The sequence below is a fragment of the Berghia stephanieae genome, chromosome 1, assembly GCF_034508935.2.
Source record: "Berghia stephanieae isolate SIO BIC M18660-M18661 chromosome 1, UCSD_Bste_1.3, whole genome shotgun sequence".
NCBI lineage: Eukaryota > Metazoa > Mollusca > Gastropoda > Nudibranchia > Aeolidiidae > Berghia > Berghia stephanieae.
In genome coordinates, this window is record NC_088360.1 from 89,406,838 (window position 1) to 89,431,018 (window position 24,181).

At 32.2% G+C, this 24,181-nt stretch overlaps 3 protein-coding genes and 1 non-coding gene across 4 annotated transcripts in view; 1 reads left to right on the top strand and 3 right to left on the bottom strand.

Moving 5' to 3' along the window:
• Positions 1-541: 541 nt before the first annotated feature.
• Trnap-ugg (transfer RNA proline (anticodon UGG)) lies at positions 542-613 on the bottom strand. Its single transcript has one exon. It is a non-coding gene; the product is annotated as a tRNA-Pro (tRNA).
• A 253-nt stretch (positions 614-866) lies between these two features.
• On the top strand, positions 867-7,587 carry LOC144960931 (cilia- and flagella-associated protein 95-like). Its single transcript, XM_078894316.1, has 5 exons — positions 867-1,084; positions 2,147-2,252; positions 3,861-3,991; positions 5,389-5,524; positions 7,221-7,587. Exons 1-5 carry the CDS (start codon positions 969-971, stop codon positions 7,416-7,418), a joined length of 687 nt encoding a protein of 228 aa, XP_078750442.1. The 5' UTR covers positions 867-968; the 3' UTR covers positions 7,419-7,587.
• A 6,362-nt stretch (positions 7,588-13,949) lies between these two features.
• Positions 13,950-21,780, bottom strand: LOC144960942 (laminin subunit alpha-4-like). Its single transcript, XM_078894323.1, has 7 exons — positions 21,493-21,780; positions 19,679-19,843; positions 18,629-18,782; positions 16,811-16,941; positions 16,250-16,349; positions 15,522-15,644; positions 13,950-14,976 (listed from the first exon to the last, which is right to left on the bottom strand). The coding sequence occupies exons 1-7, from the start codon at positions 21,763-21,765 to the stop codon at positions 14,837-14,839; spliced, it is 1,086 nt and encodes a 361-aa protein (XP_078750449.1). The 5' UTR covers positions 21,766-21,780; the 3' UTR covers positions 13,950-14,836.
• A 1,582-nt stretch (positions 21,781-23,362) lies between these two features.
• LOC144958487 (uncharacterized) overlaps positions 23,363-24,181 on the bottom strand; it is a 9,308-nt gene continuing 8,489 nt past the window's right edge. The window contains exons 11-12 of the mRNA XM_078890511.1: positions 24,041-24,135; positions 23,363-23,728 (exon numbers count right to left, since the gene is read on the bottom strand). Coding sequence (XP_078746637.1) covers positions 23,363-23,728; positions 24,041-24,135 — 461 coding nt within the window. The remainder of the gene's footprint in view (positions 23,729-24,040; positions 24,136-24,181) is intronic.

Genomic DNA, 24,181 nt, shown 5'->3' on the forward strand with positions numbered 1-24,181 from the left:
GTAGTAATTATGAATAAGATTTGTAAAGCTCCTAACCCCACAAGGATGTTTTAATAATTTGATACCTAATTGTTTAAATTTAGAAGGAAATAAATGCGTCCATAACATCAAACCAACATATAATTTAATATGACAATAAGCAGTCCAGATTTGATGATAATAATAACAATAAAATAATAATAATAAAATAATAATAATAAATAATAATAATAATAATAATAATAATAATAATAATAATAATAATATAATAATATAATAATAATAATAATAATAATAATAATAATAATATGATAATATAATAATAATATAATAATAATAATAATAATAATATAATAATAATAATAATAAGAATAATAATAATAATAATAATAATAATAATAATAATAATAATAATAATAATAATAATAATAATAATAATAATAATAATAATAATAAAATCAGGAAGAAGAGGATGAAGAAGAAGAACAAGTCTGTGAAGAAGAAGGACCACATGATACGCCAAAGGAATAACATAAAAGAGAGAATAATGAAAAAATAAATTGGGCTCGTCCGGGATTTGAACCCGGGACCTCTCGCACCCAAAGCGAGAATCATACCCCTAGACCAACGAGCCAGTTGATAATTATGTCGCCAAGATATTATATAAAATTTAATCATTCGTTGCTAAGGTTTGCGCATTAATTCGTATGTTTTTTATTTTGTTTCTTGTATAGTTATATTTTGGCTATTGGTTTATTGTCTTAGTTACTTCGTACATCCATGGCTTTGATGTTCATAATCTGCTTCCTGATATTTGTACTAGGTATTCTTTTTTATGACTGTTTATCGGCTATTTCTTCTTAGCGTAATCATATTTTAGGAGTGCATCGGTTTCCGGTGTCAATGTAAGCAACCTAAACCATCTCTGCAACTGTCAATAAAATTCGAAAGTTTTGTTAGTGTGTTGAAATAATATAACACGCTCCAGGATGGCGATGGAACTATCAGATATAATGGGAAATGCAATAACAGACGACAGAAAAGGTTCCTTAACTTTAAGGTCGGATCATATGAACTATTCAAGAGCAATTTTAAACTCCCACTGGTAAGAAAAGAAGGCGTATGCATGATGGACGGAGAGTACGAGTCAAAATGAGAGAGTGAGAGAGTGTAATGTCAATCACTATCTATAAAAAATGACAGATAACAACAACAACAACAAAATAAAATAATAATAATAATAATAATAATAATAATAAATAATAATAATAATAATAAGTAATAATAATAATAATAATAATAATAGTAATAATAATAATGATAATGATAATAATAAAGAGGCATGGTTAATATCATTATGAAATAATTCAATCTCAGGAGGAGAATTTATATCGTATGGATTCCTCTTATTCTTAAATAACACAGACACTGACATTCTGTGGATTATTATAAATATTGTGTAAAGATTTCTCCTATTTCTCCTCCTCTTACCCTCCTTTCCTTTTACTTTTATTTTCCCCTTAACTTACATTACGGAGACGGACTGGGAGAAATTCAAATGTGACCCACCACGTCAAACAAAATCAAAACGATATTATTAGAATAAGAATCTTGTCGGACTGAAACTGAAACAGATTCCGAAAGTGGAATTTAAAGTATAAATCTATAGATAACCCTAGAAGTAGAAAAAAATCATTCACATTTTTTTTACATTCAAATCACATTAAATTCATTAATATTTCATTAATAATTCAAATAAAATTTCATAATTTAGATTTGCAGTCAATATTTAGTAACTGGCTCGACCGAACATGGCATAATACCGGATTGAGTCGGCTGGTCACTGGTCACACATTTAAAAAATCGTTAAATAAATGTTTCATCATGTCCACAAACGATGGCAGTGATCTACCATCTAATGCTTTTCTCGTGGAGACTATTCAACAACTGATTATTGAAGCCTATATATAGGCATAGGGGTAATTATTGATTTGTTAATTAGGCCTATGCATTTTCCCATTTGTGCAATTAGCTCATTTACTTTTCGCCCAAATTATTCTTTGGCATTGTTCTCTATTGTGTATGTCAAGTGTTAGCGCTGTTGAAGAAAAAAAAAAGAAAAAGGGTAAGCTGGCATTTGGAGTATCACTTATTTTCTTATCTTTAGGCATCAAGCTCGTCAATCAGAACCCAAAGATTATGATATCAACAGGGATCCAATCAGAACAATGACAAATTCAACGTATAACAGGATTGGTAATGTTACTGACGGGGTAAGGACTATCATTTATTAAAATATTGAGATATTTATTTCTCTCATGTCATTTAACTCAATTCTGTTTCATACATACTTTTTCAGACCTTTGTCTTACACCAGTGCCTGCTCCCTAATTTGTCACTTTTAAAAGGTTCCCTCTAAATACTTTGTTGAATTATGCTGGTCTAACGCACAATATCTAAAGCAGTAAAGAGAGGAGGGAAAAAAGAAAAAGGAAAACAAACTTTAAAAGAAAATCTTTGTTGAAATGTAGCCTACTATTTGCTTGTCCCACCTCAGTCAATATCTTGCTGTGTTTAGATTAATGGTGCTTGGCAAGCATAAAGGGTCAAGCAGATTTTGAATGAACCAAACCAAGTTGGTGTCTTGAAACCGGGTGTAAATTTTTTAAAAGCCAATAAAACAAAGCTCTCATTCAATGCTCAGGTATTCACAAAGAGATTAATTGCTTACTCAAGCAATTTGTTACTCACACGACTGCATAAGTATAGCAATCACCTTATTCAACCATTATACCGTGTGATAAGTTTGACAGGCATGATACATTTTATACAGAAAAAACGTCTTTCCTTCTGCGTTTACGGTCTCTGTTTGTCATACCTTAATATTTACATTATTAATCAGAATGCGGATTTTGTTTGATTTGCAAAACCGGGAATAGCAAAAAGCTCATGTCTCTACTGCCTCTGAAAAGGCTTTTGAGTTACTCTCATATGTGACCAATAATTTCAATTAAGTATTATGTAGGAATGAACCTGATGCTTAAATTTGAATTTGATAGCTTTAATTTATGAAGTTATGAATTTTGTTTCAAACAGCTAAAATTCCTAATTCTTATCACTTTGTCTTTTAACTCAATTTTTTTCATCTGCTTCATCCCAACATAATGCAAGATTGTGATTGATGAAAGGGTTATGCATGTTCCCTCCTTATGTAGGTCACCCTTTTAATTAGGTGTGATGCTGATTGAAATTATGATCTCAAAGAGATGTTGTGGAGTAAAGATTAGTTGAATCTGTTTTATGTGTACCATCTATAAATTTTTCATAATTCCTTGTTAAAAATTAATGTGACCACAAGCATGGCGATATGAAGTATTCAATAAATAAATAAAACCATGAAGCTATATAAATATATATATATATATGTATCACTTATTAGTTGAGCACAAGATACTGGTCACGCAGCATGTAAGCTGTTTTAGATGGACATTGTTGTTCAAAGAATTATGCATATTGATCATTATCACCACACTAAAGCGTTGGTATGTAATTGTATTCATATTCTAACAAGGCATATATGAAAACTATCAAAATTTTAAACCCCATGCCTCAATCTGGTTCTTATTTGAGTTTATTATCAAAATCATGATGAGAAGTAAAATTTGAGTTTTTGTGCAGTCTTAGTTTAAAAAAAATAATAACTGACACTTTCCTCAAAGGGAGCTTACAAATTTCAATTCCAATTTCAAAAATTAGAATGTCAATTCTTCTGAGTCTGTGGTTCACCATGACTTTATGAAATATTGAAGCATGAGCCACGGATATACAGAAACATGTCTCAATATAATATTAAAGGAAATGTTATTCTTATGATTACACAGAGTATACCTGAAACAACATACCAAGAACAAGCAAATCAATGTCAATTAAAACCGATGTATGAAGACAGGGATAGTCACAAATCAATGATTCAACCTGAAACTCTCGCTAGTGCATTTGCTGGCATTGATAGGTTTGTCTTCTATCTCTTGACTCATTAATATTAATGTTTTATTTGTGTTTTGTTTTTTTCTTTCTTTTTTTTATTTTGCTTTGTTTTGTTTTTTTGTTTTTTTTTTGTTTTTTTGTTTGTTTTTTTTTTGTTTTTTTGTTTTTTTTTTTTTTAATTTTTATTTGTTTGTTTTTATTTTATTTTTATTTATGGTCAGTATAGATCTTGGATGGTCTCCTTTCATCCAACCTACATTTTCTGTCATCTTTGTTCAAAATCAAATACACTGCTGTCCGCTTAAGATAAACTCCCAGGGACTGGAAAGAAAGTTGATTTTTTCCAACGTTTATTTTATCCAAAACTCGAGTGGAACACGTTTTCAGCAACACAAACGTGCGTTTCATCTATTTGTGGTTCCTCTTTAAATGAATACATATCTCCAGAAAGACGGCCTAGTTTCCTGTTAAGCTTGGCTAAACTAAAAGTGACTTTTTTATAAGTAATTTTATTTGTCGTTATCTTTCACAATGCATGCAATATATATACAATGATCTAAACGTACGGAAAGGCAGAATGAGAATGGAAAAGAAATCGGAGAGTTGACACTATCACTACTAGACTAGATGGTCTAGGCCTATTGTGTGATGAGTACCAGTCTCGTTCTGGTTGTAGGGGTATCCATGGATGACATAATGAGGAGGGAAGGGCAGGATGATAGACAAAGGCACAACCCATATGGTCACTCTCGTGTTCACATGCCTGATTTTTTTGTGTCATGTAGTGACAACTTGTGTCTTTCAGTGAATCCAGAGGACTTACACTGTACATTCTCTGGTGAATCTTTGCACACACTACACATTTGAATATGTATAGACAGTGTTGTTCTTTTTTCATCATTGTGGCAAGTGAATATATTTCGTGGCAAGTGGATATATTGCGCGATGAGAGGACAAAAAAATGGGACATGGAGAAGGGGAAGAGGGATGATTGAGAGACTCCCTGTCAATTCCAGTTGTGTAAATTCAGATAGATGAGTATATTTTATCCGGACTAGCTCAGGGAACCGAGTTTATCTTATACGTTTTAAATTACAAATGATTTGGTCTAGAAAAAATGGTACCGGTCTAAGAGTTTATTTTAAGTGAGAGTATATCTTAACGCACTTTATCTTAACCAGACAGCAGTGTAATCTAAAATGGCTCTTTTGAATGGTTGTAGTATTTCTCTCATGTTATTTCGTTGTGAGCACCCTTTTCCATGAACAAAGCATTTCTGATTGACAATAATAGATTGCTAAAAAAAATTGATTTCATTGGTCATAAAAAAAATATATATATTGTATAAGAATGATAATTGTGAAAAGATTAATTTTGGATGTTTGAATTATAAATCTCTCTACTACTATTCATTTCTTGCAGAGACACCGGAGATCCTAAAGGCTGCTATGGATCAGTGCTCCCTTACCACAATAAAGATCATAGCAAATTCCATTTGGACACGACCTACAATGCAGATTACATCCCTCCTTATCCAATGAAAGAATGTGAAAAGGAGGTAATTTTATCATATTATATGGAAGAATAAATATGTAAACCTTTATTAATTAGAGAATATATTTATCTATTTTTGTCATATTAAAATCTTTTGAAGTTCTTATTTTTAAATTATAAATTAACGTAATAATAATAATAATAATGATAATAATAATAATAATAATAATAATAATAATAATAATAATAATAATAATAATAATAATAATAATAATAATAATAATAATAATAATAATAATAAAAATAATAATAATAATAATAATAATAATAATAATAATAATAATAATAATAATAATAATAATAATATAATAATAATAATAATAATAATAATAATAATAATAATAATAATAATAATAATAATAATAATAATGATAATGATGATAATGATGATGATAATACTTTATCGATCCTTTCAGAAATTATCACATTTGTTATATCATCGCAATTAAAAATTATGTTAGATAATATCAGCGTAGTAATTAAAGTGCGGAGAGATAACTAAGTTAAGAACATAAATAAATAATAAAGATGATTAAAAGAGAAGATAAAATGTCAATGATAATGCATTTCATTCACTGTACCATGGACACCATTCATTCCATGTAAAAGAGTCGTGCATATGTTCTTATGGATGGGGGAAACCAACATGTACTTATTTGCAGGTTTGATGACACAAATATTATGAGCTTATTGTTTTAATGGAAAGACTCTCAAACCAACACAGAATAATGTCCATTATAACAATATTAACCCTTTCCTTACCAGCCATTTTCAGAATTTTCCCCAAAATTTCACACCCACCCAACACAACAATATAATTTTCTTACTCAAACAAAAAAGCAAAAATACATTCTATGCATAATATTGATCAGCATAATGAACTCTACATTGTCACGTTTTTATAGCTGTAATTAAACATTTTTCTTTGAATTGTGTGATTTACAAAAGAAATCTGAATGATAAAACTTTTATTAAAAGCGCTGGTTGGATCGTAACGGATGTGACGATTTGCCTATGGTTGGTTAGGAGAGGGTTAAAACAGGGATGGAATTGCATTTGGTCATCAGACATGCCCAAGTTAACATAGGTGTAAACCAATAAAGAGAAAAATTTGCTTTGAATTAAAGGAGTTCTCAAATGGGCCTTCCACTTCAGCAAGGAGTTCTTTACTGCTTCGCTCAGATGTAATGATAGTGATAACTAATTTTGCTGGTTTTCATTTGAAACCTGGATGAGTTTGAATGCCTGATACGCATTTAAGAAATACGACATTCTTGGCATCCCTCAAGATACAGATGTAAATTTGAGGCCCCATTGCATATGTAAAACAGTGATGTCTTTGTCAATTTTTTTTTTTTAAATACCAGTGTCCTATGGCACACCATAATATGTTAGTGAATGATGCCCACCGATATTAAATCATTGTAAAGCATTGAAAGTGGGTAATTATTAGAAGATAAATGCTAAATGAATATTCTTACGACACTTAGTAGAGAAAAAAAAGATCATTTGTTTTGAGTCATCATTGGAATGTAGCCACTCTTATATTCGTATAAATTCAAGTTTTATCTGATCCAATGCTGTCAGTTTGATACTAATCATAACACTTCTTTCTTTTTAAAATTTGTAAATGATAATATTAATAACACAATATTATCTTGTACTCATATGTACTCCCTTTCCTTTATTTTTTAAAATAGGAAACGTCTAATGATTTTGAGGATAAATCTGCTGCTTACAGAAAAATGAAATCGCAATTCACAGACACAGGCAACCATCGACGTAATGGCTGGAATACGTGGCAGGACGAGAGTGGAATCTATGCCAATTCCCATTACAAAGCACAAGTATTCCCTAAAACAGTCACTACTCTTCCGCCAAATCCTCTTCCCAACTAAATACATAATTCAGTTGGTTTTAAATTAATTGAAAAAATTTATATAATGTTTACTTCAAATACTAGTTGTAATATGCAATTTTTAAAAATGATATGATATGCATGACTGTGAAAATGTATTTTAATTCATTTTGTATACAATGAAACCAATAAAAGAGCATAGAAAGCTTGCCTTGCCTCTGTTTACTTGAATGACACAATAATAATAATAATAATAATAATAATAATAATAATAATAATAATAATAATAATAATAATAATAATAATATTCAGTTCAACATTTTGGGAAAACAAAAATGTGTAATGTGACTAAAACTATAAAAAAGAAATAAGTTAAAGAGAAATAGTGAAGAGAAGGGTAAAAATAAATAAGTCTAAAATAGGCAGAGATCAATAGTATGTGTTGTTAGTGGTGTGCCAATAAACATTCTACATTGTTTATATCGATTTCGTCTATCTGGATTTTAGTATTTTACATATATAGTATAGCATTACCCTTTGATTGAAAAAGGGTTTGAGCCCCAAGTTTTTCTTGCAAGGTTTATTTATTTTTCAAAGTTGAAGCATGAAACAAAATAGAATATAAAATTTTAAAAGAAGATTGTCTGCCTGCATAGAAAAATGATAATTACCTTTTAGTCCATGATCTTAAGAGGAAAAAAAAGTCACTAGTTTTGAAAGTATCGATCTCATGACCTTACCATCTAAAAGACTTCAGTTGGCTCATGATTGCCTGTAAAGGTTCTTCTACTTACAGTTTTACAATATCCAACACCACCTGAGTTCATGCACTTGATAACACCAGAGTTGAGAGATGTTTAATGTTTGAAGTTTCTTTAATGGCACAATATACTAAGGCCAGTTTAGCAATTGTTACCCATCCAGTCACTGACCATTTCAACATTGATTGGCTATCTTACAAGACGTGACACACTACTTTTGAGCCACAGACGCAATTTTTGGTCCTATGACTTTCCGTAGAGTCAATTATTCATATCAATGTTCTGGCAAAAAGTTTTCAATATTGCGCCTATGTCAATGTTATAGGGAATCATTTCTTTCAAAAAAAAATTTGAGAGCAAGGTGAAGCAGACAAAGCCTCGGGCATTGAATTTTCACAATTTCTCTCGCTATCTAGTCTTGCTGATGTGTAGAATATAAAAGGGGCAAAGCATAAACTCATTTGGCTTGAAATTCACAACTGTGGGGATGGTCTAGAAGAGCTAAAATACTTTTTTTTTAATTATGAAAATAAATACAAGATTGCATAAAGATATAAATTGATAAAGTATTGAATGGATGATATGTAGATAAAATAAAAATAAATCTCAGTGCCAATGAAGCGCCGTTTGTTAGGACCCCTAACAATTTTCATCCATGCCTTGAATCAGAACTTATAAGTTGAATTTGTTTTAACTCTCCCAAGTTCACCAACAAATTTGTTAAGAGGTTAAGAGAGTTAAGGGGTTAACAGTGCTTGCAACACTGAGTAGCTTATTCTTGACTTGACTTAAGCCTTTTGATTCCTTGTGGATCATAGGGCCGCAACAACACTCTTCCATCTGACTCTGGTTTTTGGAGGTCTTCCTTATATGGGCCCAGGTTTATCCGGCTGCCTTCTACTCAGTCTCATTGCTTCGTCATCATGTTTGCTTTGGTCGACCAACCCTTCACTTTCCTTGCGGGTTCCAGTCCAAAGCCAGTATAAAGGATGATTAAAGAGCAGTCCAAAGAATCTTAATAGTTGAGCTGCACTTACCAGCGTAAAAATATAAGTAAGATTAGTTCAAACAAGGAACAGACATGGATTCGGCAGTTGATACCAATGCTTGCTACCCGACAATAGTCATATTGTACTCTTTAAAAAAAAACACTTTTTTTCTCTCCCAATGAGATCGCTTTGTTACCAACCAATCAGAACACATGTTTACTACACTGCGTGGAAACAGCGGTTCATATGGAACCACCACAAAAGAAGTTTATCAGTGGATGGAACTCTGAAGGGTCCATCAACCTTCCGTCAGCTACCTGTCTGAGGTCAGTGGGGGTTAACTGATATCGAGCAATGCAGTGTCCAATGAATGGGGGCAATTATGGATATATGATCTTATAGTATGTTGGAATAGCCGGGAAAACAATAATAGCCTCTTTCCCTATTTTTTTTTCATTTAAAAAATCTCTTGTTTTTCTAAACATCAGTCCAAATTTGATATTATTGTGGATAATACCTAGTTAGGTTGGGGTTTTTTTTCTTTTTGTTTTTAATATCGCAAGATGTGGATCTACATATTTTAAGTGCTCGCAAAGTTTGGTGCACTTAAATAAAAATTTCGGTATTTAAAAATCAGCAGCAGTATCGCATGGATTTTAATTAAAATCAAAACTAGATGTGTGCATCTGTGTTCTTGTGCAGTATTATCATAGTGGCACTTGATTATTTTAAAAAATTTTCTTAGTTTTGTTAAAAGGCATTCGATCACTGTTTATGATCAAAACAATGATAATGATAATACACATTGGAGAGTGAAAGTAACTGACTGGTACAGTAGAACATGAAAGTAACGTACTCGGAAATAGCGAGAACTCGGAAATAGCGAGTAAAATCTAAATCCCCGTTTTTTTCTCTTATTTGAGTAAATAAAATTAGCATGCAAGTAGCGAGTATGAAAAAGAGGTCAACTCGGAAATAACGAGCATTTCCTGCCCCAGCCTAGGACTTCGAACGAAGTAAAGCAAAACACCAGATAAGGGCGATTTAAATATTTTTAGCCTAGCTTCTTTTCTTTTCTTATTTTTCGTTACGAGTAATATTACATAGTAGCCTAGTCTAGAGTACATAATAGGCGAAACAAATTTGGGTGTGTGTGTTTGTGTGCGTGTGGAGGTCAATTATTCACCCAATGTGGTGCCGCGCGAGGTAAGCACTGGCAGCCAACATGTCAACATGCCACAGCATCGGTCAGCGAGTCGCATTCGTTAACGAACGACACGATCAGCGAGAGAGGGAAGCGTGGAACCATCATTTCAGTGGGTCAGTGATTGAGTGATGCGCTTGCTTACCTCATCAAACATGCCTAGTGCATACAAACACTCGCACACACACATACATGAAATCTTGATGGAAATGGAAGGGGTGGATCAACTTCAACCTGTGGCCATCATTACGTAGTTAACGAAGGCCGTGTTCAACCCCGCCCTCACCCCACTTTATCCACACAGTCATTTGCATGCACGCGCGGCACACACGCACAAACACACACACACACATTGTCTTTCCATATTTTTGTACGGCCGAGTGACCTTTCCTGGCAACTCGGGAATAGCGAGAACTCGGAAATAGCGAGTAATCAGGAGTGGACCCGTTGAACTCGCTATTTCCGAGTTCTACTGTATACCCTTTGTAAACAGGAGAAATACACTTTCTAACAGTGTTGGGATGCATCTTCTCTCAGGCACTGGTCCGTGCATTGCACTGTTATGTATTCATGGGTCTCACCTAGCACCCTTTTTCCACCATCTTAAAAACCACAGAATAAAGACATACCTCGATAACGACATAATTTTCCAGTCCCAAACGATGTTGTTATTCAGGGGTTGCACTGTATAAGAAAACTAAAACATTTGAGTCTCTTTTTTGGTGGTAGGGATCCCATGCTTATGTCTGAATGACACCTTGGGTGATCTCAAGATTTTATCAGAATTCCTGAGCGTCATATTCAAGCTATAACATGGACATGATCCATAGATCCCCCCCCCCCTCACACACCACCAAAAAAATATTTTAAAATTGAAATACGACAAGCACAAAGAAACTATGAGACTGACAGATAATATTTATTGGACTTGTATTTCAGCATGCTGAATGATGTTTGCCAAACCAATGATAAAGATAAAAATTCTAGTTGACCGAACGAAGCTTGCCATTGTCTAAATAATTGCCATTTGTAAACAAATATCAAAATCTATAAAATAATTCCAACATCAATCTGAAATCAACTATTTAAAAATATTAAATAATTCCAAATGAAAAATTAAGAGTAAATAAAACCAGCAAAGAATGATTTCCTTATGATAAACAATCCAAAACTATTAATTCACAATACGAATCGGATGTATTTGAAGTCATTCTTTTTTCAAAATTGTTATCTAAGTATACTTAAAACCTTTTATCAAATTACTTAATTTAATATGAGAGTAATGATTCGAGAGCTTTTAAATTTATTTTCAACAAAATCTTCTCACTTTACTTTTCTTATTCACACAAACAATAATATGGCGAGTACGCAAAGACATTTTTTGTTTGGGTTAGGGTTTTTAAATCCTCAGGATCATAACTTCTCATTTCAAGAATTCTGTTTGCATTGATAACAAATCAGTCATTTAAAAAAGTCAACTAGAATACATCAGAATAAACAAATTCATTAAAATATCAAGTCAATAAATATTTGGGACAGAAAGTAAAGGACCTATTCTATAGAGGTTTTGCAAATGTCAAAATCAAATGTAGAAATATTTTGATGAATTACTTGCGTGAAACCATAGAAGCTTAAAATCATTTTTAAGAATTTAAAATCTATTACTTTCAACAAACCATCTGATATCCCTTCAAATGATTTTGATTTGCGACTACTGTTCATATCTGTTAGGCACCACACGTGGCTATTTTATGTCTCAATTGCCTCTATTTGAAATATTCTAAAGATTAGCATCCAAATAATTTTATTTTATTTCATTTTCAATCTTTTATGTCGATACTTTTAATAATTTATTAACCACAATCAGGCATTTAGGCACAATCTAAAAGTAAAAACTGTTAAAACAGTAAACATTTTGGAAGTATAGGACCTAAAATTATTACGCACTACTTGTACCTAAACAGCAATGATACTTTTGCTAAGATAAGAGATGTTGCCACCAAAATTTATGCTCCTTTTTAAAAAATTCTCAATTTTGGAAATTCACTTTGTTGATTTTAAACTAAAAATTAAACTATATTCGATGGTATTTAAATAATACAAGGGTCCACTATCAATATCAAATTAACATTGCATGCATCAGAAACAGGGTAAATTGAAGCATTTGAGTTTCTAATTATTTTTTTTCTATCCCATTGTTAACTGTTATTATTCTTTAAAATGAAAACAATTTTTCGAAAATCATTATTTAAAACTATTTGGTGGCAACGTGCAAGAAAATGGAAGAAAATTGAAAAACAAAGCCGCTTCCAAGACTCCATCAGAAGTCTTAAGAGTGTTTTTAAATACAATTGCACCAGTTTCTCTATCCAGGTATTTTGTGTTTTACAAAAGCATGTAAATAATATAATAATAATAATAATAAGCATATTTATATAGCGCCTTTCGTCGAAACCTCAAATGAACTAAAACAACAACAAAAATAGAGCATGGACAAGAGTTTTTGCCTTTAGTTTTCTGATTTCCACCCCAACTTTTTTCGCAATTTAATTGTCATCATCAAATCAAATACTCTTAAAACAGATGTTATTCACTGCCTACAAATAAGCAAGTTATTTTATTAAATTAAACTCATAAGCTGGAATCTGTTTTTACTATTTTGTTGCAAAAGGCAGTATGAAGCATTATCTTAACAAAACTGACTTTTTGAAAATGGCTTTACCAACACAAAAATGTAAAAAATACCTGAATAAAAAAACTGTGTCAATATCCTTTCTGCTCAGTTAAACAGATAAGTGTTTTAGTGATAATGGATATGAATTTAAAGATATGACTAGAAAAAAAGTTATTGCACAGGGGTAAATCTCATTTAATTGTCTTACCCTGTTATGATAGTAGAAAAATTGATGCATAGCTGCATTTCAGTGTATTATGCTCACATTTAATGTTAAAAACCGGTTTAATCTTTTTTTTTTTTTTATAATAATAAAAAATGGTAATAAATGTGCTTAAAAACTAATGTGATTGTCATTTTAAAATTGTAAGCTTTGATGACCTATCTTAAAAGTATAAAATTTTTCATCTCTATTACAATTTGATCTAAAAATTTTGATATAGAATTAACTCGAAATATGTAACAGTAAATCCTACATAAATGATTGGCTTAAAAATAAGACCAAAAAATAAAAACCAATAAAATTTGACAATTGATATGTACTGCAAGTAAAAGATCATTGTCGCTATTATGCTCACATGGTTTCAGGTTATATGGCAAATAAAAGGCTATGCTCGCTCAACAGACTCAATCTAACAATTCTTCATTTCTTTAGTTGTCATCGCCTTTAAAAATAATTTCATTTTTGAAAAATTGAAATTTGGCAGTTTTAGGGGTGTCATCTTAGCCATAATTCCTCTATGTTCAAGCAAGCATCACAATATCTTTACTTCATTTAATACTACCATTATTCTTCACTTCCTCATATTCCATCTGCTCGTCGTTATTATCATTACTGTTGTTATTATTATTATTATTATTATTATTATTATTATTATTATTATTATTATTGTTATTATTATTATTATTATTATTATTATCATTATTATTATTATTATCATTATTTGCATTTTTATTATTATTATCATTATTATTGTTATCGTTCTTCTTCTTCTTCTTCTCCTCCTCCCTCCTCCTCCTTGTTATTATTACCATTATTATTGTAACTTCAATTGCAAGCATTATATTTGTATCAAAATTTGTTTTTATCAACATTTTTATTTTTAGTGTTCAGTCTTGTTTACTTTACTATCGATTCATTATACATAAGGTGAGCAAATTTCTGTCTCAAAATCTTCCACAAGTGTAGATACTAACTCTTCTTTACCTATGACTCAAATCTATAGACTCTATTTAAAAAATAATAAATGCACGCCTCTCCTAATATTTCCTAATTAGGTATGCATAAGAAACATAGTATATGTATATGCCCGTCTCCTTTCAAACTGATCTTATAATGGGGAGACTGAATCTTTTTCAAATCATAGTTATTCTCATTTCATATTTAGTTAAAATCTTATTGAATGAATGCATTATCTACCAAATTCAGTCCCTTGATTGGGAGTGAAAGAATAATTACAAAGACCTTTCAACACAAAACTGGTATCTCAGAGTTGTGACGTGTTAAAATAAATTGTGTGATTTTTTTTTGGGGGGGGGGGGGGTTGTTCACTGGTAGAAACCATCAAGGCCCTTCAAAACAGTGTTTACATGTGCGTTGTCCTGTTAATAGTGTTCAATGTGTTGGACACAACTAAGGGACAGAATCTGTTATAAATGCATTCACCTAATAAGCAACAATTTTTAACAAGACATCATTAATAATGAGGTCTATCAGGCTTCAATGAAGCCTGACAAGTCCCATCACCGTGTCTGTTCTCTCGATAAAAATTATAAGATTTTATGACATTAAAGGGTTAATCCCTTGGAGAGCATGTTATCATTCAAAGTTTAAGCTTTTGGACAGGCTTCCAATCGTACATCTCCACTGGCTGTTCCTGTTGCAATGTACTCCAATTTTCCATTGAGATACACATTACGTATACAACCAACATAGGTACCATTGGCTACAACACCCTTAGCTGTTGGATCTGCAATAGACGAACAAATAAAAAAATGGTATAAATATAAAATGATTTGTTCAAGTTTTATTAAAATATTTATGAAAATGTTTGTATTGTGTGCGTGTGTGTGTGTGAGTGAGAGAGAGAGAGAGAGAGAGAGAGAGAGAGAGAGAGAGAGAGAGAGAGAGAGAGAGAGAGAGAGAGAGAGAAAGAGAGAGATTGAGAGAGAGAGAGAAAGAAACACACAGAGAGCGAATAATATTTAAAATCAAAATGATAAAGTGGAACAACTGACAATATAAAATAACCTCACAGTGCTCTTTAGAGGAGTATATTCGGAATCTGCATAAAGTCACACTATTAAAATGTATTTCTGTTTAAAGTCAACACCTGTTTTGTGTTGGTCGCAATTTTTCAGTTCTTTATCTAAGTGTGTTTCATTGACAATGGATAAAGTTAACCTTGCTCAAAACCAACCAATCTTTCTGGTCTGGCAGTGTTGGCTTTATCTGGATTCCACTGTAATAATAAAATAAAATATAATGTCTGAATTCATAAATTCCAATTCATACCTTCAACACCTCCAATATACAAGGCATTCTTGGTATCAGCAGATGACACACCTTTCTTGCCCTCTACAGATGGGCTTTGTCTACCATCCACAGTCAATGTCACAACATGCTTATTCTTGGAGGCTTGAGATGAAATTTTGAATGGAAATTTCAACATATCAATACAAAGAATCAAAACATTCATTAATAAAAAAATTAAGGACCCCCATGACACTAATTACAAAAACAAAGGAAACATCAAGAGTCACTTGAAATTCAACACTTGACAATGGTCTTCTTTCTTCTTCATCATTGCTTATCAAATCTCTGATGATGGCAACTATTTCAGAGGAAATTCTAGCCCTCAGTACCGCATGTAAATAAATGATAAACAAAAATACATAAAACAGCTTTAAAAAAGAACAAAATAACAAACACGGAACATTTCGGGCTCAAAATCCTTCTTCAGCCACCAACAAAAAAGCAATAAAAACATAAATACATTACTAAAAAACCAGATCGCTGACTATAATATATTATATTTCCCAAATATTCCCAGATTTTTCTTCAACAGAGAGGACGAATCTTCATAAAAGCAAGTGTTTATTCTCTATCTTCTTCGGACACTTTTCTGCGCACCGTTTCTTGCTAAAAGTTCTAGTAACATATGATTTATTTAGTGGGATGAGTGTTACAAACATTCAAGAGAGGAGTGGATAGAGGTAGTTTCAACAATATCACCAGCTCACCTTGAATGCTGTGCCATTGTCCATCACACAAAGCATTACTTCCATCAGGCTTGAAGCTGGTAGTGATAATGCCAGCACCGTTGTCTGTTGACAGGATCAACTGGGAGAGAGAATCAATAGAAGTTTTCCAATAAAATAATACTATGGATTTAAAATTGGAATTTGGTTAAACAACAATTCTGTCTATTATATAAGATGACGGTGCTGTTTGTTATTGTTTCAGAGTAAGATTTCTATCATTTTTGAACTGGCTATAAAAAAAAAAAAGAGAGAGAACTCAAATAGGCAAGTAATAGACTAATTTGATGTTGCTTGGTGTTCACGTAGAGCAAATAAAACTTCATATCTTTTAAAATTGATAATATATTTTATGTTTTTACTCTTATATGTATTATTTCATGCAGTAGAATTTCATTCTGCATAAGTGTAATCTTGTTGAACCAACAGAAGAGTATTAGAACAAGAATTTTATATTCAGAGGAAAAGCAACTTTTTTAACTTATTGAAAGCCCAACAGAGAAGTTGACCAAATGTCTTCTGCATTGTAGAACATTTGCATACCTCTCCAGCAGACAGTTGCAAGAGGATGAAGTCTCCCTTATTCTTATGAACTGCCAAGAGGACACCATCCTTGGTGCGTGGTTTGATGTCCATTGAGATATCCATCTCTCTGCCAACTTTGAATGTGTCATCTAAATAAGAGACCAGAAAAAAAGTTGATTTTTCTTTTTAAAAAGATAAATAAATAGGAAGGAGGGAGGGAGGAAAAGTATATTTATATTGACGGCTAATGGAAAATGAAAGAAATAAAAATCACTAGTATTTCTGTCGCCTTGAAAATTTAGCTTAAAATTTATATATAAAAATAAGCAATAAAACACTGTATGAAAAATGCAATGAAAGACCCTTATGCATTCAAATCCTGGAGGCAAGATGGCGGCTTTTTGGGCATATACTCAGAAGAGATGTAAATATACCAGCTAATAAAGCCATGAATACTTTTTTCACCCCATCCGGACACAAGAAATATCAAGGTAGACCACCCACGTCAATTCACACTGTCCTCAACAGAGACCTAAAACGCCTTCAAAATAAAGTATTAAAATCAAAGGAAGACCTCACGAAATTAGCATCCACAGCAAAAGACCGTGAATAGGGGAAGGGAATGACACGGATGATTAGAGAGGCAGCCGAGGCGTCCCAATCTGATGATTAGGAAGCGAAAGGCCTTAAGTCAGTAAGTCATATATATATATGAATTTAAAAAACAAAAGCCATGAAATAAGATTGCTCAACTTTTTGATAAAAGGATAAAAGGAGCTATTTATAAACATTTCAAAGATAATTATGATTGTTTGACTTCTACAACGCTAAAGCTTGATTCAACGTTGTAGAAGTCAATCAATCATAATTATCTTTGAAATGTTTATTATATATATATATAATATATATATATATATATATATATATATATATATATATATATATATTGAATCGTGTTTGATACAAATATGGTACGAAAAGTGCTCGACATGCAGTAATGGAGCGAATTATTATTATTTAAAATATTTACCACAATGTTTGAGACAGTCTACATTAATGTAGACTGTCTCAAACATTATGGTAAATATTTTAAATAATAATATTTTAAATAATAATAATATATATATATATATATATATATATATATATATATATATATATATATATATATATATATATATATATATATATATGTACATCTTAAAGTCATATAAATCAAGAAAACTATCAAAAATAAATACATGTGACGAAATAAAGTTCTCAAGAACTATTCTGCTGAAAATTTCTTTGTTGAAATGGATAAAACCCCTTTGCTTCATTTCCCACATTTTTCTCATTTATATATCTGATTTGCCAATGCTCAGGCAATATGATTTATTTTTTAAAATGTGACAACCATTTTCCATTAGCAAAATAATTTGAAAAAAAAAAGAGAAAACACACACACACACACACACACACACACACACACACACACACACACACACACACACACAAAACAGACAAACAAATGGGAAATAAAGATAAAACAACAAAATCAAAACCATACAGATGGAGTGTGCTTTCTGTTTAAATCCTGACAAGCCATCATGAGTTAAAAATCAAATCATAACAAGGAAAAAAAACCAACACACAATAAAGAAAAAAAACAAAAAAAACCCAGATCTTCACCCGTTACAACCCAGAGAACAATAGGTCAGTTTTAAGGACAAGTGGACTATCACTTAACTTTTTTTAAATGGGAAAGAAACTGAGCATATCAGTTTTGATTTTTTAAATTATAGGACGGGCCACTATTCCTTAATAAAGCCTACTTTTCAAAGAGCCAACACTTACATAATTTGACATGTCCTCCATTGACACCAATGTATGTGCCAGACTCTACAGTATCGGCACAAGGTTGTACATGTACCTCCTCAGATGGTGGCTCGAAGGGCAACATGTTGATGCTCACATCTTTCATACACCCAACAAATCCTACATTGCCATCCTGAAATTGATGAAAAGTTGAATTTTGAGAAAATAAGTAGTTCAGCGGTACATTGACTTGCTCAGAGATGTCAATCTCAAGAATCAGAACTGTGTAATTTGGGAGGAAAACATGTGTAATGTCCAAAAAAAAAAAAGTATAATCTAGAGCTGTCCCCATTTCATGAGTAAATCTGAACCCAGTTCACAGTGTCATGACACTTTATAAATACTTTTAGCCTCATAGTGATGCAAGGAAAATGGCAGCTTACCCGAAATACATAATTTTTGAAGACTTTCATATTTTTCGTATTGGTACCAATTTTCCGTAATAAATTCATAATTTTTGTAATTTTTGCTCTGTTTGTTCTATAACAATATTGTCTACTCAGTAATTAAGCAAATGTGGTTTTGTGAGCTGCTTAAGAAAAAAAAATTATGGTATTAGATAACAAAATTATTCTCAGACTTGCACATAGGGCATAAGCAATTATACCCATATATTTTTAATTTTAAAATCGGATCTTAAGGGAAAGATACTATCAACCCAAAAACATATGATTTCCATTACTATGTATGTGAATAGCCACTTCAAAATACTTTGGAATAAATGTAGTGTAAATCAATTAGCCACTTCAAAATACATTGGAATAAATGTAGTGTAAATCACTTTTAAAACGGACCTTTTTTTAAAGTACAAAAATAGCAATATTTTCACCAAACTTCTCATATCTGGATTACACAATCCGAATCTCACATTTAGTATCTGAATATGGTAAAATTTGGGCTTGATAACAAAAAAATCTGTGTACACTGATTCTTTTGGTAAAGGCAATTAGGATTATCATATTAACAAAGGGATGGCAATCCAACTGTGTATTGATATGAGAAAATAAAATATTTGAGAGAATGTTTTACCCTAAGGTTTCCAGACGCAGGTTTCCTCTTCTCTTCTGGCAGACCTCCAAGGAAGTATGGTGCTTTTGTGTTGATGACTCTTGAGCGTCCTTTACTTTTACTTGCTCCAACTCTGATGCCATCAATCTCAAGAGTACCCATCTGGTAACGACGGGAAACTTTTACCTAAGAGGAAAATAAATTTAAAATTCTGGATAAACTCACCTCAAAATAGCTAGATTAAAAAAAATAAACATTCCCAACCTGAATTGATCTATTCATACAAAGAGGAAATTTTGTTGACAGTGACAAAGAGTAACTTTTGTTAGAAAAAAAATCCAAACATAATGGCTTACTTTAAACGATGGAAACTGTCTAGTTTTCAATAGTTTTCTTTCTTAAAAAACTAAAAATTAATCTGAAACTGAGAGACAAGCACAGAGGAATAGCAGGAAATGCTTCTCAATGTGATAAAAAAAAATGTGGGCAAAGTTGGTTAAACAAACTGGAATATCTAGGATAACTTGATACTAAAAAATCTTCAGCATTGAAACATCATACCTATTATGTATAATTCAATTTACTGCATAATTCAATTTGCTGTTTTTCTTATCGAGTTTTTTCTAATTAAATGAGCTGAAATCTTTAATTATTATGATTAGTTTCACAAGACTGCAATTATAACAATTCTTATCTGAAAAAGTGTTTATGAAATAATGCTGGACAAAGCAAGAAAGAAAAATACAAGAAGAAAAAAAAAACATCCCATAAACTCAATTTGCCTCAATTGGGAATTGTTTTCTAATTAAATTAGCTGAAATCTTGAAATAAATAGCTCTAGTGATGCAACGATCTTTAGGTACAACTACATACATATTAAACATTCCCGTCGAGGCAGGCTGATTTTTTGGGGTGTTTTTTTTTTCCTAATATTTTTCATTTTTGCTTTGTCTGGCACTGTTTCATGCACACTTTTTCAGATCTTTATCTTATACATATGCCTGCTCTCTGATTTGTCAGATTAAAAATTCTTGTAGGCCGAGTGAGTTCTGGAACTTTAACTCAATTTGTATGATTTCTGAACAAAGGTATATTAATAAAGGATGCATTCCATCCTCCAATTTATTAATAAAATCATGCTTTTGTAAAATCTCAAAGTTGGATGATTACTATCCAAGGCCATTTAGGCAAAAGCAAATAATTATTGAATTTCTTTTAAAAATAACACGAGAAACAATTTGTCTCAACAGTCAGAAAGTAAATTTTGAGATACTAAAATTTGTTTTGAACGTGAAAATAAATTTATTTTTTTTTAAAATCAAAGGACAAAAAAAATAATTTTTAACAAAAAATTAAGCATAGGATGATTTATAAACCTATTTATTGAAAACATGTATCACATTTGTATGAATAATATATAAAATCAAGAACAAACATTGATGAATAAACAACATCTTCAAAATATACATTTATCAAGTTGTAAATAGGTAAAATACCCATTAAGAAAGAAAATTGGAAGCTAAGCGAATAATCAAAAAAAAATGGTGCCCTCTTTAGAAAGTATTTGGATATCCATTATTGAAAAACCAACAAAATTCACTTCTCAGGGAAGAGTCAATAAGGTATCACACTATTAACTGAAAAGTATGAGTTGTTCAGTAATTTTTTTTTTCTTGAGCAAGACAGCTAACCCTTATCGCTCACACTGTGGTGTTGCAATACAACTGACGACTGGCTAAGATTGTCATAAAAACAAAAAGTTCCCCAATAGGAGTAATATAAGTATTTTCTATTAGATTTTTATAAAAACTCTGACAGGGTATATCATTCCTTACTGTATGCCACTGGCCATCATTATAGGTGTCTTGACTAATGATGAGGGCAGAACCAGACCCACAGTTGAAGCCATAGTGAACTTGTCCATTGACCAGGTATACACCAAGGAAGTCGGTGTGAGTTTTATCTGATGTGTAAAACAAGACCCCTTTATCTCCTGTTGTCTTGAATGTGATGGCCAAAATGATGGGTCTATTGAGAAGAAATAAGAGATCAAAGTTAATGTGTATTTTCTTTTCTTTAATCTTTAGATAATTTAGAATGTGGAACATCTGTTTTAAAGCTTGTTTGACAATTTTATAGATAAAAGGTGTAATCTATATTCGGTATTTGGGAGTAACCTTTTGCCACAAATCTTGCTTTGTATTGGTCTTCTTTACATGGATTTTCTTTAATTGTATAAACCCATCTCCCCCGCACTACATCCCTGCCAGGTGGTAAGGATGTTAGCTCAAATGTATCATTTTCAACCAGAGTCCTCATTTCCTCTTCCATAGCCTCCTGCCATTCCTCTGCAACAGGGCTAGACATGGCATCATTGTATGATTTGGGAATATTATGGATTGCATTGTAAAAATAATGGGTAATACATTTATCACAATTTTCATGCAAATTATTGATCAAATTCATACTTTCATCAATTGCATCATCATTGTCATTCAAATAATAGTCATTTAGATAACTAGGTTTCTTTCTAGTTCTATTTGTTTTGTTTTCAGTGGTATTTTGATTGACATTAGGACTAATGTTATCATTTTCATCATTGGAATTGGGAGTTTCTGCATTAGCATTCTTATCCGAATGATTTGGTTTTGACTGGAAATTGACATCTTCTAAGAAATGTTCATTTGGTGGAGTTGGAATTGAGTAAGGAATTTGTTTCTTTTGTTCTTCAACAAAAATTGATTCTTGATCATTATCATTAGAAATTTCATCATTGTTTTTGTTGGAAATTGTGTTTTCAAATTTAACACATCTTGCTCTTTGTACATTTTCAGTTTCTGGAAAAATATATGAGATAAGCCGGGCTTTCTTTATCATAACCGACAAAAATTCCTCTTGAGGCTCTTGCATCCAACTTTTTTGGGTTTTGAGTTAGTGCATAGCACGTTTGTCCAAATTTGTGCATTTTATCATAATCAGGTTTCTTGCCTGTTAGAGCCTCAAAGGGAGTTTGTGTCAATCTGTTATTTATACATCTATTTCTAATGTAAACAGAAGCCATAAGTGCATAGGACCATAAATATTTGGGTAAATTTGCTTCTAACAGTAGACATCTGGCCATCTCGAATAGCGTTCTCCATTGTCTTTCACTGGTGCCATTCTGGTGGGGTGAATATGGTGCAGACTTTTCATGTTTAATTTTGTTTGAAATCAAAACGTTCTTAAAGTCAGTAGAGGTAAATTCACCACCGTTGTCTGACCGTACACATTTTACCTGTCCGAAAGGAGAGGAATCTGCTAGAAATTTCTGAAAACCTTTCACTGTGTCACTTTTGTTCTTTAGCAGATATGTAGCACACACACCAGAGTAGTCATCCATACAAACGAGAGCGTATCGAAAACCATCTTTTGCAGCAGGATCTATCGGCCCTGCCAAATAGAGGTGAATCTTCTCCAGCGGCTTTGTTGCTCTTGAGTCAGGTACTCGACTTCTGGCGTTTGTCATTTTCCCGAGCACACAGGTTGAACATTCAAAATTGTCATTTGGATTTGTAATTTTAATGTGTCCAAGCGAACCTAGTTTTCGAATGTCCTCACAGTTGCAGTGCCCTAGAATTTCGTGCCAGGATTGAAGAGATTTTTCTTTCATAGTGGATTTCTTCACTGTATTTATGAAATATAAATTTTTACATTTTGACAGATCGATCACACTTCCATTAGGTCGAATTCAGGTACAAACAATGCGTTTTTGAGAACGATTTGCTGTGGTTCTCCGAACGAGTTGAAAACGTTGATTTTTGCATCCCCTCGGCCTTTGACAATACCGAACGACTTTTGACCGTTGGCCAGTTCAATGGCATGATTTGTAGCTTGAAAGTCAGACTCGAGGTGGGTGAACAGACTTTTGTCTGTGATGATATGTGTTGATGCACCGCTATCTACAAGAATTCTTTTGACGGAGTGGTCGTGTTGGTTGATTGGTTCATTTTCGTTGAACTTGTGTGTCCAGATATGGAAGGTGAATGAATGGGGCTGACCGTTGTCATCCACGGATTTTGCGGAATGTTTTTGCTTTCAGCAGAATCTAGTATCGTGGGTAGTACTCTTGCAGACTTCACACCACCGGTTTTGTTTCTTTCGGCATTCCTCGAGGTTGTGGTTTTTCAGTTTACAGTTTCTGCACCATTTTTCCTGGAAGGTACTAGTACTTGTTTTGGGTCTGTAACCCTGTGTGGTCGTTGCCATTACTGTAGAGTTTTCTGTTTTGATATTTTGTTCTTCATTTCGCAGACTTTCTTTGAATTCGCCGAATGTCTGTGGGGTTTCTCTCTGAGTTACGACAGTTATGAAGGATTTAAATGAGTTTGGTAGGCCTTTTAATACCATGGCTACCAGCAAACTGTCACTAATCTGCTCGCCTGCAGTTTTCAACGAAGCAGCAGCAGTCTCTGCACGTAGAATGTAATCTGTGACAGATTCTGTGTTCGATTTTTCAAGCGATGTCAGCACATTATACAGGGTGAT